The sequence below is a fragment of the Passer montanus genome, unplaced genomic scaffold (genome assembly GCF_014805655.1).
Source record: "Passer montanus isolate IOZ18808 unplaced genomic scaffold, ASM1480565v1 scaffold10, whole genome shotgun sequence".
NCBI lineage: Eukaryota > Metazoa > Chordata > Aves > Passeriformes > Passeridae > Passer > Passer montanus.
This window is the reverse complement of record NW_024356505.1, coordinates 23,252,409-23,264,961: the sequence shown is the minus strand read 5'-3', so window position 1 is coordinate 23,264,961 and position 12,553 is coordinate 23,252,409. Positions and strand designations below refer to the sequence as shown.

The following is a 12,553-nucleotide window of genomic DNA, read 5'->3' as shown; positions in this document are numbered from 1 at the left end:
ACTTAAAGAATGATTTCACTTTTTAAAACCTTCATCTTCCTTACATCTGCCGCTTGACCTGTGGGTATGAACTTATTCACTTATATATGTGTCATTTGTTTTTTTCAAAGCTGAGTGGCTAAGAGAGCTCACTAACTGAAACTTAAAGTTATTTAAATAAATCCAGCTTTTGGATGCTGTATCTGACAGTCTCTCTTTCTTTGATATCTGTCCCTTCTCACTCCACCCTGGGAAAAAACAAAAACAACAACAACAAAAACAAAACCACAAAAAAACCAACCCTGGAATTTAGATTTTGGTTTCTTTCTTCCCAGAAGGAAGCTATGTGGTATCATTTTAAAGTTGTCTTTCAACATAGAAAGAGATATGAGGAAGGTCATTATCAAGTGGAATTTATGAGGGCTTTTTAAATCCTAAAAGACACACTCCAGAGTGAGGATTTTCAGATGGCAGCAGAAAATGTGCATTACAAACTGTCTCTCTCAGATCCCTTCTCAACACAAGTTTGGTTTCCTTCTATTCTTCATGGAGTAGTCTGTGATATTCACAGCAGCCACAACTGACATCAGCAAGAATCTAAGATTATGAGTATCAGGAAAGAAATACCATAATTTACAGTTTAATATTCTTAAGCAGCATTGAATTTTATTTCAAGCTTGAAAGCAGAAGAGTTAAATGTGTCCTTATCTTCATCAGTTAGTTTTGAACCACTGTCCTGCCTTGTGTTATATAGGACCTACTATTCAGAATATTAAAATAAAACAGTAAAAAGCAGGCAGTTGAACAGTCACAGAATTATTAAAGAATTAATGAATAACAATAAGTTCTGATATTAAACATTTTTCATTTCAGCTGGAGGACTGGTGGCTGAATGTGGCTTATCTTGATCTTCGCATCTCAACACAAATACACTGTAATATGGGAGGCCCTGGTCCTTATATTGAGCACTACTGGCCACCAAAAGAGGGCACTCAGATAGACAGAGCATGTCTGAATATATGGCACACCCTGAAATACTGGGATCTACTACGAGCGTAAGGCTTTAAAAAAAACTTACTGATCATAAATATTGATAGTCTCTGTATCCCTTAATTGCATATGTGTGTTCATGTCCATTGGCGTGCATTCTTTGCTGTAATAGCCAGGTTGGTCTTACCTTGATTTAATTCCATCATTTTAATTTCTCTTGCTTAATGTTGCTGTGTTTGTTACTACAGAGAGAAGGTTGCCATAGAGAGATCTGGGAATGCTGTTCTGGACATGAACCAATTTCGAATGCTCTTCTGCACTTGCAAAATTCCTGGACTTACCAGAGACTCTCTTGACAGTTATTTTAAAACTGGTAAACAAATAAAAATTGGGGATTAATATAAGCAAATGATGTTTATTAATATGCTAAAGGAGTGGTCAGTTTAACCATAAAATTCTTGCTTTCTTGAGTGCTAAATCAGCTACTGGTTGTAGAGTGTTCATATAATGAAGCAAAGAAGGTGTCTCATCTTTTTGGTCCAGTATTTACTTCTTATCAAATTAGAGTAAAAGAAAGCTCTTCTTCAAATTGTGTATAACCAACCTGATGCCTATAATAAACATGCTAGCATTAAGAATTGATGAAAGACAAATTCTGTGAGTTAAGTATGTGTGCATTCCGCAAGGAGCACTCATTTCAGCAGAGGAAGTTCCTGCCTACAAGAGACACAAATAAATGAAATTTGTTGCTAGATAATGAAAATGACTTGAAGCAGTTTATAACAGTGAAAGTTATGTGTGATTTCTGTTGACTTTTAAAATGTCTTCAAGTTTGCAGAATTGAACAAAAAAGAGTCTGTAGGACTTGATGAGTTTTCCTGTGTTTGTCAGTTTATCCCCAAGGTTGGATTTTCATTTATTCCTGTTTTTCATTATAGAGGCTGAAGGTGAATGTCCATCTCACTTGATAGTCCTGTGTCGAGGTCGAGTATTTGCATTTGATGCTATGCATGAAGGCAGCATGCTGACTCCTCCCGAGATTTCCAGGTTTTCAAAATGCTTATTTTAAATGAGCTGTCTTATTTAAACTACATGCAAAAGAGAATTTTTTTCTATTACCTTGACCTCAAAGAATTAGGTGTGAAGGAGACTACAGCTTCTCCTTTAGCTGAAAATTTCAGATTTGAGTAAATCCTTGTTCAGTGGATGGCATTTTCTTTCTGTGTACTATTGTGATACATCTGTAGAGCATCATACACAAGGGCTGAAAGAAGAGACTTCAGTAGGAAATACCATTTTTTATGGTTTCTTTACACGGAAATAGTAGGATTACAGCTATCATTATTCCTTCCAGGTACAATCTGTGTTGCTACTTAATCATTATCAAAGTTGAAGCACTCTGATGTGTTGAACACTCCTGTTACACACAGATGTAGTTTCAGCATAAGTCTCTTGTGACTTATTTGGTATCTATATGCACCTCCTTACTAAAAAAGGGTTGTTAATTTTGCCAGGGAATAACTTAATGCAATTGTCAAAGTGCTCTTATAGTGCACAGCAGAAGGCTTGAAATTAAAATTGGCAAAAAGTGGATGGCCAAATTCCTCAGGCAAGACAAACCTAATAAGAGAAGCTAAAAATCACTTTTTAAAAATAGTCTGGTAGATTAATACCTAATATTTTAACATATGCATTTGTAATTTTTGTAGTTGTACCTGTTAAGCCAGTAACAAAGAAATGAACACTTGGAATACAGACAAAACCCCCTGAATCTATTGTCTGTAGGAAGGGAAGGTTGGGTTTGGTTGGGGGGAGCTTTTTTTGTTTGGCTTTATTTTTGTAAGGTCATCATGGGTGTCTTATATTTTTGATACTATGTAACTAGTGATCAATAGTGATATTAAATAGGCAAGTGTGCTAGAACAAAGAACAAACCAGATTACGTGCCTGTAATTTATGGAATTTCTTTAACATGGAGAACAGTGTGGAAAACTGAATTTGCGAACTAAAGCTTATCCCTCTGTTAATTGTTCTTCTAAAGGAAGAGGTAGGAAGATAATTGCTCTTGTATAGTTCAGAATCTACATTCAGGATGTACTGTAGCAAGTGTTCTGCTTCAAGGTTTATCTTGAGGGGAAGGTTTGCCCTGTGTGTGATGAGCTGCTGTAGAAGCTGTAAAGCTGCAGTATGGCAGATGTCTGCTGCTCTGAAGTCTCAGCCTGCGCTGTTGAAGTCTTAAATCTAGTTTTAAATTAAGTGTGTAATAGTGTTTTAGCACTATAATTGTTTATGTGTGTTTGTTTTGGGCTCATAGATGCTGAGTGACTGAAACCTGAGCAGGTCTTCAATTGTCCTTAGAATCTAGGGAAGCTGATTCATGCTTCCTGAAAATTCACACTGGCTTGTGAATGTTGAACCAAAATTCCAGCTTTGCAGAAAAGAGAGAGAGACACAAGGTGACTTTTGCCTTCTCTCCATCTGTTGTTAACTTCAGTTTTTGAAATCTTCTTAAAGGCAACTTAGGTATATACAGGAGAAATGTTACAGTGAGCCAGATGGACCAGGACTGGCAGCCCTAACAAGCAATGAAAGGACCAAATGGGCAGAGGTAGGAATACTTCAGCAGCTGGTTCCTGGGAAAAGCATTGTGATCACTGGAAGAACATTATTTCACTTAGCTTTGTCTTTTTATGCCTTCTAGTTACGGGAATATTTGATTCATCTTGATCCAAAGAACTTAACTCTTCTGGAAAAAATTCAGAGAAGTTTGTTTGTGGTTGGCCTTGATGATTGTAGTCCTCATGCAACTCCTGAGGACTACACCGAGGTAGCTAAGAATTTTTGATTAATATCTGATAATCGTTGCATAAAAATTTCTCCTGCATATATACAGAAGCAGCACATCTTGCTCTTTCAGAACAGTAAAAAAAGCAGATAAATATGAAAAAAAATGTGCTTTTTCGATCCATAGGAAAACTTAAATAATTTTAATTGTTAGGTCATTGGAACTGGGAATGGCTGAAATCTACCTTCATAACATTTTAGTCCTCTATCCTTCAGGGTCATTAACTTTTTATCACACTTCTAATTAATAAGTTGGCCCTATAACCATGTTTCATCTTGAACTGGATGAAAATGTCATCTGTCAGGGAGGTCTTGCCATCTTAATGTAGACTAGGTTTAGCTTACAAAGACTGGCAGTGTTCTTGGTGTTTTTTGGACTTCACAATATATTTCTTCTGCTTTAGCTTACAAGGCTGGGACTAGCAGGTGATCCGACTGTGCGCTGGGGAGATAAATCCTACAATAGCATATTCTTTTCCAATGGAACCTCTAGTGCATTCTGTGATGTAAGTTACATTTTTTTTCCATCTTCTGAGTATTTATTTACTGAATTTTCCCCTTCAGAGTATTATTTTATGTGCTTAATGTGTTACTCTTTAGTATAGCCTTGTTTACCTGGCACCTGCTCTGGTAAGTTTCCAAAAGCAGTCTGCTCTCTCATGTGCTTTGCTCTCTCATGGTGTTTACTATTACACCATACTTGAATTAACAACAGGATCTGAAGTCATAATCTTATTTCTGAAAGTATTTAATTACGAGTTCCAAAGGAAAAAATAGAATATGCAAGAAGGCTTTAAATTAACTCTTTGTTTCATGTATCCATTTAAACAGCTGTGTTTTTTAAACTATGTTATTTTAAACTCCTTGCATGGCCAGAAGGGCTTATATTTTTCCTTAAATCTGCCTTTTCATGGCAGTAGTACACCCTGTCCGGCTGCAGAGCAGTTAAAACAGTGGGTGGACTTAAAATACTCCTGTATTTATTGCAGAACTGTAAAACAAGTCCAACACTGCGCAGTAAAGCTGCTAGTCAACAGGGAAAAGAGCAGGATAGGGAAAAAAGCAGAAGAGTTTGATCTTCTTGCTGTTATGCAAAGAAATGTAATATCTTCTCTTATCTGATTCTAGCATTCTCCTTTTGATGCCATGGCTTTAATTACCATGTTATCTTATGCTGAAAAGAAGATCATTGAAAATGAGGGAAAATGGAAGGTATCTATCTTTTATAAACTTCCAAGCTTATCAGTTAACGTGTCTTTTCTTATGGATAACATTTTCTGGTTTTGCATCTTTCTGTCTTCATCTTCCCAGGGATCAGATAATGTGAGGGATATTCCATGGCCAGAGGAACTTGTATTCACAGTGGATTCAAAAATTATGAATGAAATCGGACATACTAAAGAATTATATTATAAGAAGGTGAAATTTACTCCTGGTTCTCTCAGTTGTTAATGATACTATTTTTTTCATTCTATTTACATGTCTTTAGTTGGTCTTTTTTCATGCTGGAGAACAGTAATGGATGAGTTCCTGATTAATTGATTAATTTAACACCATGGTTAATTTTGTTACATTGTGATTTATGTTGAGTGTTTTTTTATTTGCAGTGGATGAAGTTGTGATATTTCTTGACTTCTGTTGTTTTTCTCCTATGGTATGACAGGTCTTTTTTCATGCTGGAGAACAGTAATGGATGAGTTCCTGATTAATTGATTAATTTAACACCATGGTTAAATTTGTTACATTGTGATTTATGTTGAGTGTGTTTTATTTGCAGTGGATGAAGTTGTGCTATTTCTTGACTTCTGTTGTTTTTCTCCTATGGTATGACAGGTGTCTGACTTGCAGCTGGTGTCTTATGCCTTCACATCCTTTGGCAAAGCATTGATTAGAAAGAGGAAGCTTCATCCCGATACATTTGTGCAGCTTGCCCTTCAGCTTGCTTATTACAAATGCCATGGACGGTAAGAAAATACCAGCTTAGGAATAAAAAACTAATTTCTTGAGTAGGGGTGTGCAGTGGCTTTGCAACACTAGCATTCAGTTTGCCATGGGGATGTAAGAATGAATAACTAAAGTGTTTTTACTGTAACAGTTGCATAGAGCCATACTAGCTTCAGAATTGTTATGTTCTTGTGCCCATAGGGATAGTACACATACATATTATGGAGTAGATGGTAGAGTACAGTCTGTGAAAACTTGAACTTGGGCCGTACAAAGGAAACACTTGGGCAAACACGAAATGCACAGTGGGTCAGGATTCTCTAATGTCAAATAGTTGCTCAAATGTAGAACAAGAGTTTTGTCTGTAGCATGTGACAGCCACCAGTAAAATGTTTAGTCTTCTAAGCCTGTAAAAGGCCTTACAAACTTCAGTGTCTCACTTTCTTTAGCAATATTGGGTGTGAAGGTTTGGGCAGAATAATAGAGATGAAGATAGTGACCCTTCAAGTGCCTGCCTCTGCATTTTTGGATGTGACATTTAATTTTGTATTATTGATTCAAAGGTGTCATTCTTCTTGTTACTGGTGTTCCCAAATTTCTGTTTGCTAACTAGCACTCATTATGGCTTTTGTAAGTCATTACTGACCAGCAGAGTATTGCTTGCTTCAGAAAGAGGAGGGTTTCATCATAGGAGTGTGATGTTTTGTCACTGGTGAGATGTAGCTCATCATAACAAAGGTTAGTAGATCTTGGTTTGCTGAACATCAGGACATCAATTATCTGACTAAAATAGCCTTGGTCTGTTGTAAACATGCAAGTATATTCATGTAGGTTGTATATTAAGTGGTAGACTGTAGTAGAGGTGGAGTTGCCCCATGTAAAAGCTGGATGGATGTCAGTATAGAGCAGAGAAAGTTTTGACCTTTCCCTCTAAATGTTTTGGAACACACTGCTCATTTCAAATGTGTCTCTTAATTTATGAGGGTTTAGATGGTGTAGGTGGAAGTACATGGTGAAACTGAAGCTTGTGTAATGTCAGCTGTTTTTGCTAGAGGCTAGTAGATCTGTAGTCTGCAGAAAATATCCATGGCAGTGCAGGCTTCTCAAGGTGTGAGTATAGTACTGGTGCTGTTTTTTTCAGTCATCTGTTCCATAATAGCACATAGAGTTGCTTTGTGGCTCTTTCTCAGAAACATAACTTAAAATTAGTGGTACTGGTACATGTAACTTTCCATAATAGCACATAGAGTTGCTTTGTGGCTCTTTCTCAGAAACATAACTTAAAGAAAATTAGTGGTACTGGTACATGTAACCGAGCTTGATGTGCCCTTGAGACAGCAAATAGTTTTAAGTTAATGAGACACTCTTCCCTAATTTTTGTTCTTAGTCCAGGCTGCTGTTACGAAACTGCCATGACCAGGCGTTTCTATCATGGCCGCACAGAGACCATAAGACCTTGTACTGTGGAAGCAGTGGAATGGTGCAAGTCCATGCTGGATCCTTCTGAGAGTGTAAATACTGAAATCCTACTTCAATTACTATGTATTTAGAAGGCCTGTCATCTGAACCACTTCAAACTTGTTTTTGTGTTGTCTCATTGATTGGCATCTGTGCAGGGAGGCAAATTTTAAATGTTGGGTTGCTTGAATTCTGATTCTGGTCATTGTCACTGAGATGTGCTGTCATGTGTGGGCTTGCTTGATTTTGTGTCCTATTTACCTTTTGGTTTCAAGAATGTAACTGTCTCAAATTACATTCATACTGATTAATTTCACACCTCAAAAAGTTAATTAAGGGTTGGAGCCAAAGTATTGTGCTATGCAGTTGTTCTGTTGTTTAAATTTTCAAGTGAAATCAGGAAATGTTTGTCTATTAGTTGCATTTGAGAGCAAGATTGAAAGATGTTTGTGTCCTAGCAGTAACAGGGGTATATTCCAGAGTTTGTCTCTGAGTAGCTGAACTGGAGACCTTTTCTTTTCCCAGCAGCTACCCTCTGGTGCTTGGCTGGCAAAGCAGGTCATGCCTTGCTTGCCAAGCAAGAGCTCTACTAAAGCTCTTTCTCTTGCCCTCACTGTACATTTCTCAGAGCCTGAGAAATTAAGCAAGGAGAAGGTTTCTGAGACAAAGGGCAACACATCTTTTGAATAATCAAAGGTTCTATATTATTAATGCATCTGAAAAAACATAGAAAACTGCTGCCAGAAAGCATGTGTGATTAATAATTTTGACTTTAAAGAGCACATTTTCCTGGTCTTTACTGGCTTCTTTTGGCATGTACAGCAGTTTTAAAACTCAGTTTTTTGGCCATCTTCCAAATGTGCTTTCCTATTCCAAATATGGATTTCTATTATTTCCTGCTCCTCAGTTACCTTCTATCCAATTATCAGGCTTCTGTGGTTACCACTACTACTAGTGTGTAACTTTTTGTGTACCCTAACTGTAGCCTTTTTTTCTTTGTAATGTTAAATAGCATCTCCAAATATCTCCCTATTGTTGCCTTGTATGGTTGGGGTTTTTTTAATACTAACTCCTGGAGCTTAAAAAACCTGTTCAATAGTATTGAAATTAATGTGCTTAAAAGTCTTTGTTTATGTAATTTTTAATACCTTAAAGTCAGATGGTTTGAAATAATCCTTTTGTCTTAAATTTTCTTTTGCCCCTTGTCAGCTTGATAACTTGATTTTTATCCAAATCAAGTGACTTCTGTCCTTGTTTCACATTCTCTGCTGCAGCCTCTTGTGTGATGAATAAAGGATAAGTAGTCCTTGTTAAGTAGTCAAAGAGCTATCAAGATCTAAGGTCTTGGAAGTCAAGATCTTGAGCATTTAGAACTGTTTCTCAAGGTCTCCTTTACCAAAACCATGTTATTTGTATTCTCTCTGACTTACTATATAAGTTTATATTAAAACTTGGAAAAACTGTAATGTTGGGCAGAATTGGCAATCAGCAGAGAAAATACGGGAATGCACTTAGTAGGAGCTGGTGTCCTTCTGAATAAATGGTATTGTAGAAGGATTTTGGGTTTGATCACTGTATTCACATTGGTTCTTTTCCATTGTTTCAGATTACTTGGGAAAGAGCATGAGGTTTAGAATATTGTTCAGTTCAAAAGTGATTTGAGTAAGAGAACAGAGATACAAGAAACAAACAAGCACATTTTTCTGAAAAGGGAATTCGGGTTTGAGAAAAAGGGTTTGAGAGAGGTTCTTATGTACCTTTCAAGTTCATCCATTTTCTTCTATATAAAATTGTTAGGAACTATGAAAGGGAAAACCTGCTGATCTGTGATTGCTGACTTGTTACTCATTTGGATTGAATTTTCTTTTTCTTTCTTTTTTCTTTTTCTTTTAATCCTGCCCTACTTTACAGAATTATCAACGGCTACAACTGATGCATAAGGCATTTGCAAAGCACAATAAAATGAGGAAAGAGTGCGAAAATGGAAAAGGTACTCTGGGATCAAAATTTTTGGTCTTTTTCATGTGGGTGGAAAGGGAATATCATTGTGTGCTAGTACATTTTCTTTGTCTGCTTATTTAACCTGAATAAAAACTACCACTTAACATTTTATACTTTAATTTTGGGGAGAAGAGCTAAAACCTGTTCCTTGCACCAATCCTTGTATCCCAAAAATATGTTCACTTGGAATATTTATTCTGTTTTTCTGCCCAGCTAATCATTACTTTGGAATACCTTCCAGTCAAATATGTGCTTGGCTGAAAAGTGAAAAGGGTGGTCCTTAGGACACAGGAGAGATTAGGGTGAGATTCTAACCCAGCTGTGTTAGTGCTGTACACTATTCTGTGAATAAGAAAGAGCAGCTGGGAAATGAACCTGGTGAACTCCATACTCTCCAGCCTTCTTGGTGTGTTATGACAATTCAGAGTATTTGTGGCCCTGAAAGCCTTTTTGCTGTGTTGACATAATTGCCCATGGGCCACTTCCACTCTTGTGAGGAGCTCTTCCTCCTTGACTGAAGTGGGAGTTTTCATGGGTTTTGTTTTCCACAGGGACTGTGCTGCATCTCTCTTACTGAAGTAATTTGCTTTTGAGCTCAGTGCTGGAAGTTGAAGGTGTTGAAGACCTCTTAGATCAAATATGTGGAAAATATTTTTGGATGCTACAATATGATCCTATTGTTTATCTGTCCTTCAGCTGCTATTTGAGCTCCTAGCTATCCAGACCAGAAGAAGCAGAAAAACTGGAAATGCTGCTGTTAATGATTCAGTATTTGCATTTTTTTGACAGGCTTTGATCGTCATCTTCTGGGTCTCCTGCTCATAGCACAGGAGCAAGGACTGCCAGTGCCAGAACTGTATGGGGATAAGGCCTTCACAGCCAGGTAATTCATATTCTTGTCCCATGGGAAGTTGTATCCCTTGGTTCCAAGGCCTTTGCTACACTGGCCTATGTGTGCTGATGTCTTGATCTCTATGACAATATAACTTGCATAAAATTCACTTTGTTTTAAATTACTTTCAACAGTGCTGTTTTTGTTTTGTGTTGTTTCACAGTGGAGGAGGTGGGAATTTTGTCCTTTCAACTAGTCTGACTGGCTACACTAGGTTTAGTGGAGCTGCAGTCCCTATGGTACAACATGGCTATGGCTTTTTTTATTCAATTAGAGATGACAGGTAAGGATATAATTTCCTTTTGAATATGGCTCTGCATTTGTCACAGAGAAAAAGGCAGCTAACAGGTAGAATAAGGAAAGGAAGATACTGAAGAAATACAGCTGAATGTGTCAGAAGAGATTGAGAAGTGAGGTACATGAGAGTAGAGGCATTGGCATTCTGGGAAAGCACATGTGGGAGGAAGAACTGGAGGGCAGTGAGTACCAAGATACTGACAATAAGCAGAAATAACGAGTAGGGAAGGTGAAAGAAGGGAGCAACAAAAAGGACTTTAAAATAAGTTAACTTTAAAATAGGCTGTCATTTTAGGATCATTTTGTAACATGTAAAGATATTTTTTTGGCTGAGCTAGAGCAGATAAGAGGACAGGTGAGCATACTGCCCATCATTCTTGGCAGTGACACACATCTTGAGAGGCTAAAACATTTCGCTTCACTTCTCCATTGATTTTGATTTGAAATTAATTAATTTTTATTTGAAAAGATCAAACTTTGACTTAACTGGTCTCATGGAAAAAAATTACTGCTAGAGCAGATAAGAGGACAGGTGAGCATACTGCCCATCATTCTTGGCAGTGACACACATTTTGAGAGGCTAAATTTGGTTTGAAATTAATTTTTATTTGAAAAGATCGAACTTTGACTTAACTGGTCTTATGGAAAAAAAATACTACTGTTTTATGAAATCTAAAACCATTTTGGTTAGAATGTGTAGAGATACATTGCTAGTTTAGGTGTAATTCAAATGACTTCTTCCTAAAGCTAGGCAGGGCTTGTGTGCCCATTCAAATCAGTTTGAGAATACAAGCTATTAATACTTTGATCTATGGCTCTCTTTAAATAAATAAAACTAGATCAAGATATACCTTTTATTAGATAAATAGAAAAAAGTACCTAAAACTTTAAACTGTAGAAAAAGAAGAAATATCATTCACAGCATTTTCAAATATAAGGAGAAAAGTTGTGTCACTGTAACTGTAGTAACACTGTAACTCTGTCACTGTAACAATGTAGTAACAGGTATTTAAATAAAAATATTTGATTTCAAGATCTGTCAACATTATTGCTTACTGAAGGCACTAAGGATCTGAGTCGTCTTTTAGTGTTGAGACAGTGACAATTTTTACTTCAAAATTTATGTCAATAATTCCACATTTCAGGACAATTCAACTTTATTCTAGACCTTGACAATTAAGCACAGTGACTTCACTGTTTTCTATATTGGTAGGATCGTTGCTACCTGTTCTTCTTGGAAATCCTGTCCAGAGACTGATGCAGAAGTGCTGTGCAGAACTCTGTTCCAGTGTTTCCATGATGTGCTGCAGCTAACACTTACAGCTCAGCTGTAAGCTTGGTAACAATGTAAGAGGCTTTGCAAGCTCACAAGTTGTGGGTAGTACTTAAAAACGAAATGCTACTCAAGAGTACTGTTAAATTCAAGGCATTTAATGATCTATGTGACATGTATCTATTATTGTGAGATTTACTGGGGTAACAGTACCCATTTAAGAATAATGTAGCCATTTGCAACAGCAATGCAAGCAGTAGTACCTTATCTGTTTAGAACTATGCAATATTAAAATATGCCACAACAATGCAAACATACTTAGGGATGGGATGCTGTAGTGGGAAATTGATGGGAGACCTGTATTTATGACCTTAGTAGTCACACGTAGAATAGTTTGTAGTCTACTGATAGTGTTTATGCCAGTTCAGCACTTAATTGTGTACTTACAAGTAACCACACTATCCTCTTATGTGATTATGCTTCCTGTTCAGAGTGGTTAATGAAACAGAAAGCCTCCATCAGGTTATGTGGTATTTTATAAGTTCCCTTTCATTTTTTGCTATCAGGATTATACCAAATAAATGTTGTATCCATGAAGGGGGATGTTCCCACTACATTTGTAGTATGAGAGCACTACAGTTTGAAGTATTTTGAAAAAGAATCACTCAATAATAAAGACAGAAAGCAGCATGAGTTTCAGATTTTTCAATTTTTGTTCTCTAGTGAACTGTGAATATCTGCTGCTTTACACTAATAATGCACAATAAAAGTAAGCACTGAATACAGTTTGATACAGTTCTCAGGATTTTAATACTTGATTTCTCTGAGCAACTTTGTATTTTCCTGTAATAGAAATAAAATTTTCCAAAAATCAA

The 12,553-nt window shown here is 36.7% G+C and overlaps 1 protein-coding gene across 2 annotated transcripts in view; it reads left to right on the top strand.

Moving 5' to 3' along the window:
• CROT (carnitine O-octanoyltransferase) overlaps positions 1-12,553 on the top strand; it is a 19,931-nt gene extending 7,378 nt beyond the window's left edge. For both annotated transcript variants that reach the window (XM_039712871.1, XM_039712880.1), the window contains exons 4-17: positions 853-1,034; positions 1,218-1,342; positions 1,908-2,016; positions 3,484-3,577; positions 3,671-3,796; positions 4,218-4,319; positions 4,942-5,025; positions 5,125-5,232; positions 5,647-5,777; positions 7,145-7,268; positions 9,127-9,205; positions 10,006-10,099; positions 10,272-10,391; positions 11,619-12,553. In XM_039712871.1, coding sequence (XP_039568805.1) covers positions 853-1,034; positions 1,218-1,342; positions 1,908-2,016; positions 3,484-3,577; positions 3,671-3,796; positions 4,218-4,319; positions 4,942-5,025; positions 5,125-5,232; positions 5,647-5,777; positions 7,145-7,268; positions 9,127-9,205; positions 10,006-10,099; positions 10,272-10,391; positions 11,619-11,739 — 1,599 coding nt within the window. In that variant the 3' untranslated portion in view covers positions 11,740-12,553. The remainder of the gene's footprint in view (positions 1-852; positions 1,035-1,217; positions 1,343-1,907; positions 2,017-3,483; positions 3,578-3,670; positions 3,797-4,217; positions 4,320-4,941; positions 5,026-5,124; positions 5,233-5,646; positions 5,778-7,144; positions 7,269-9,126; positions 9,206-10,005; positions 10,100-10,271; positions 10,392-11,618) is intronic.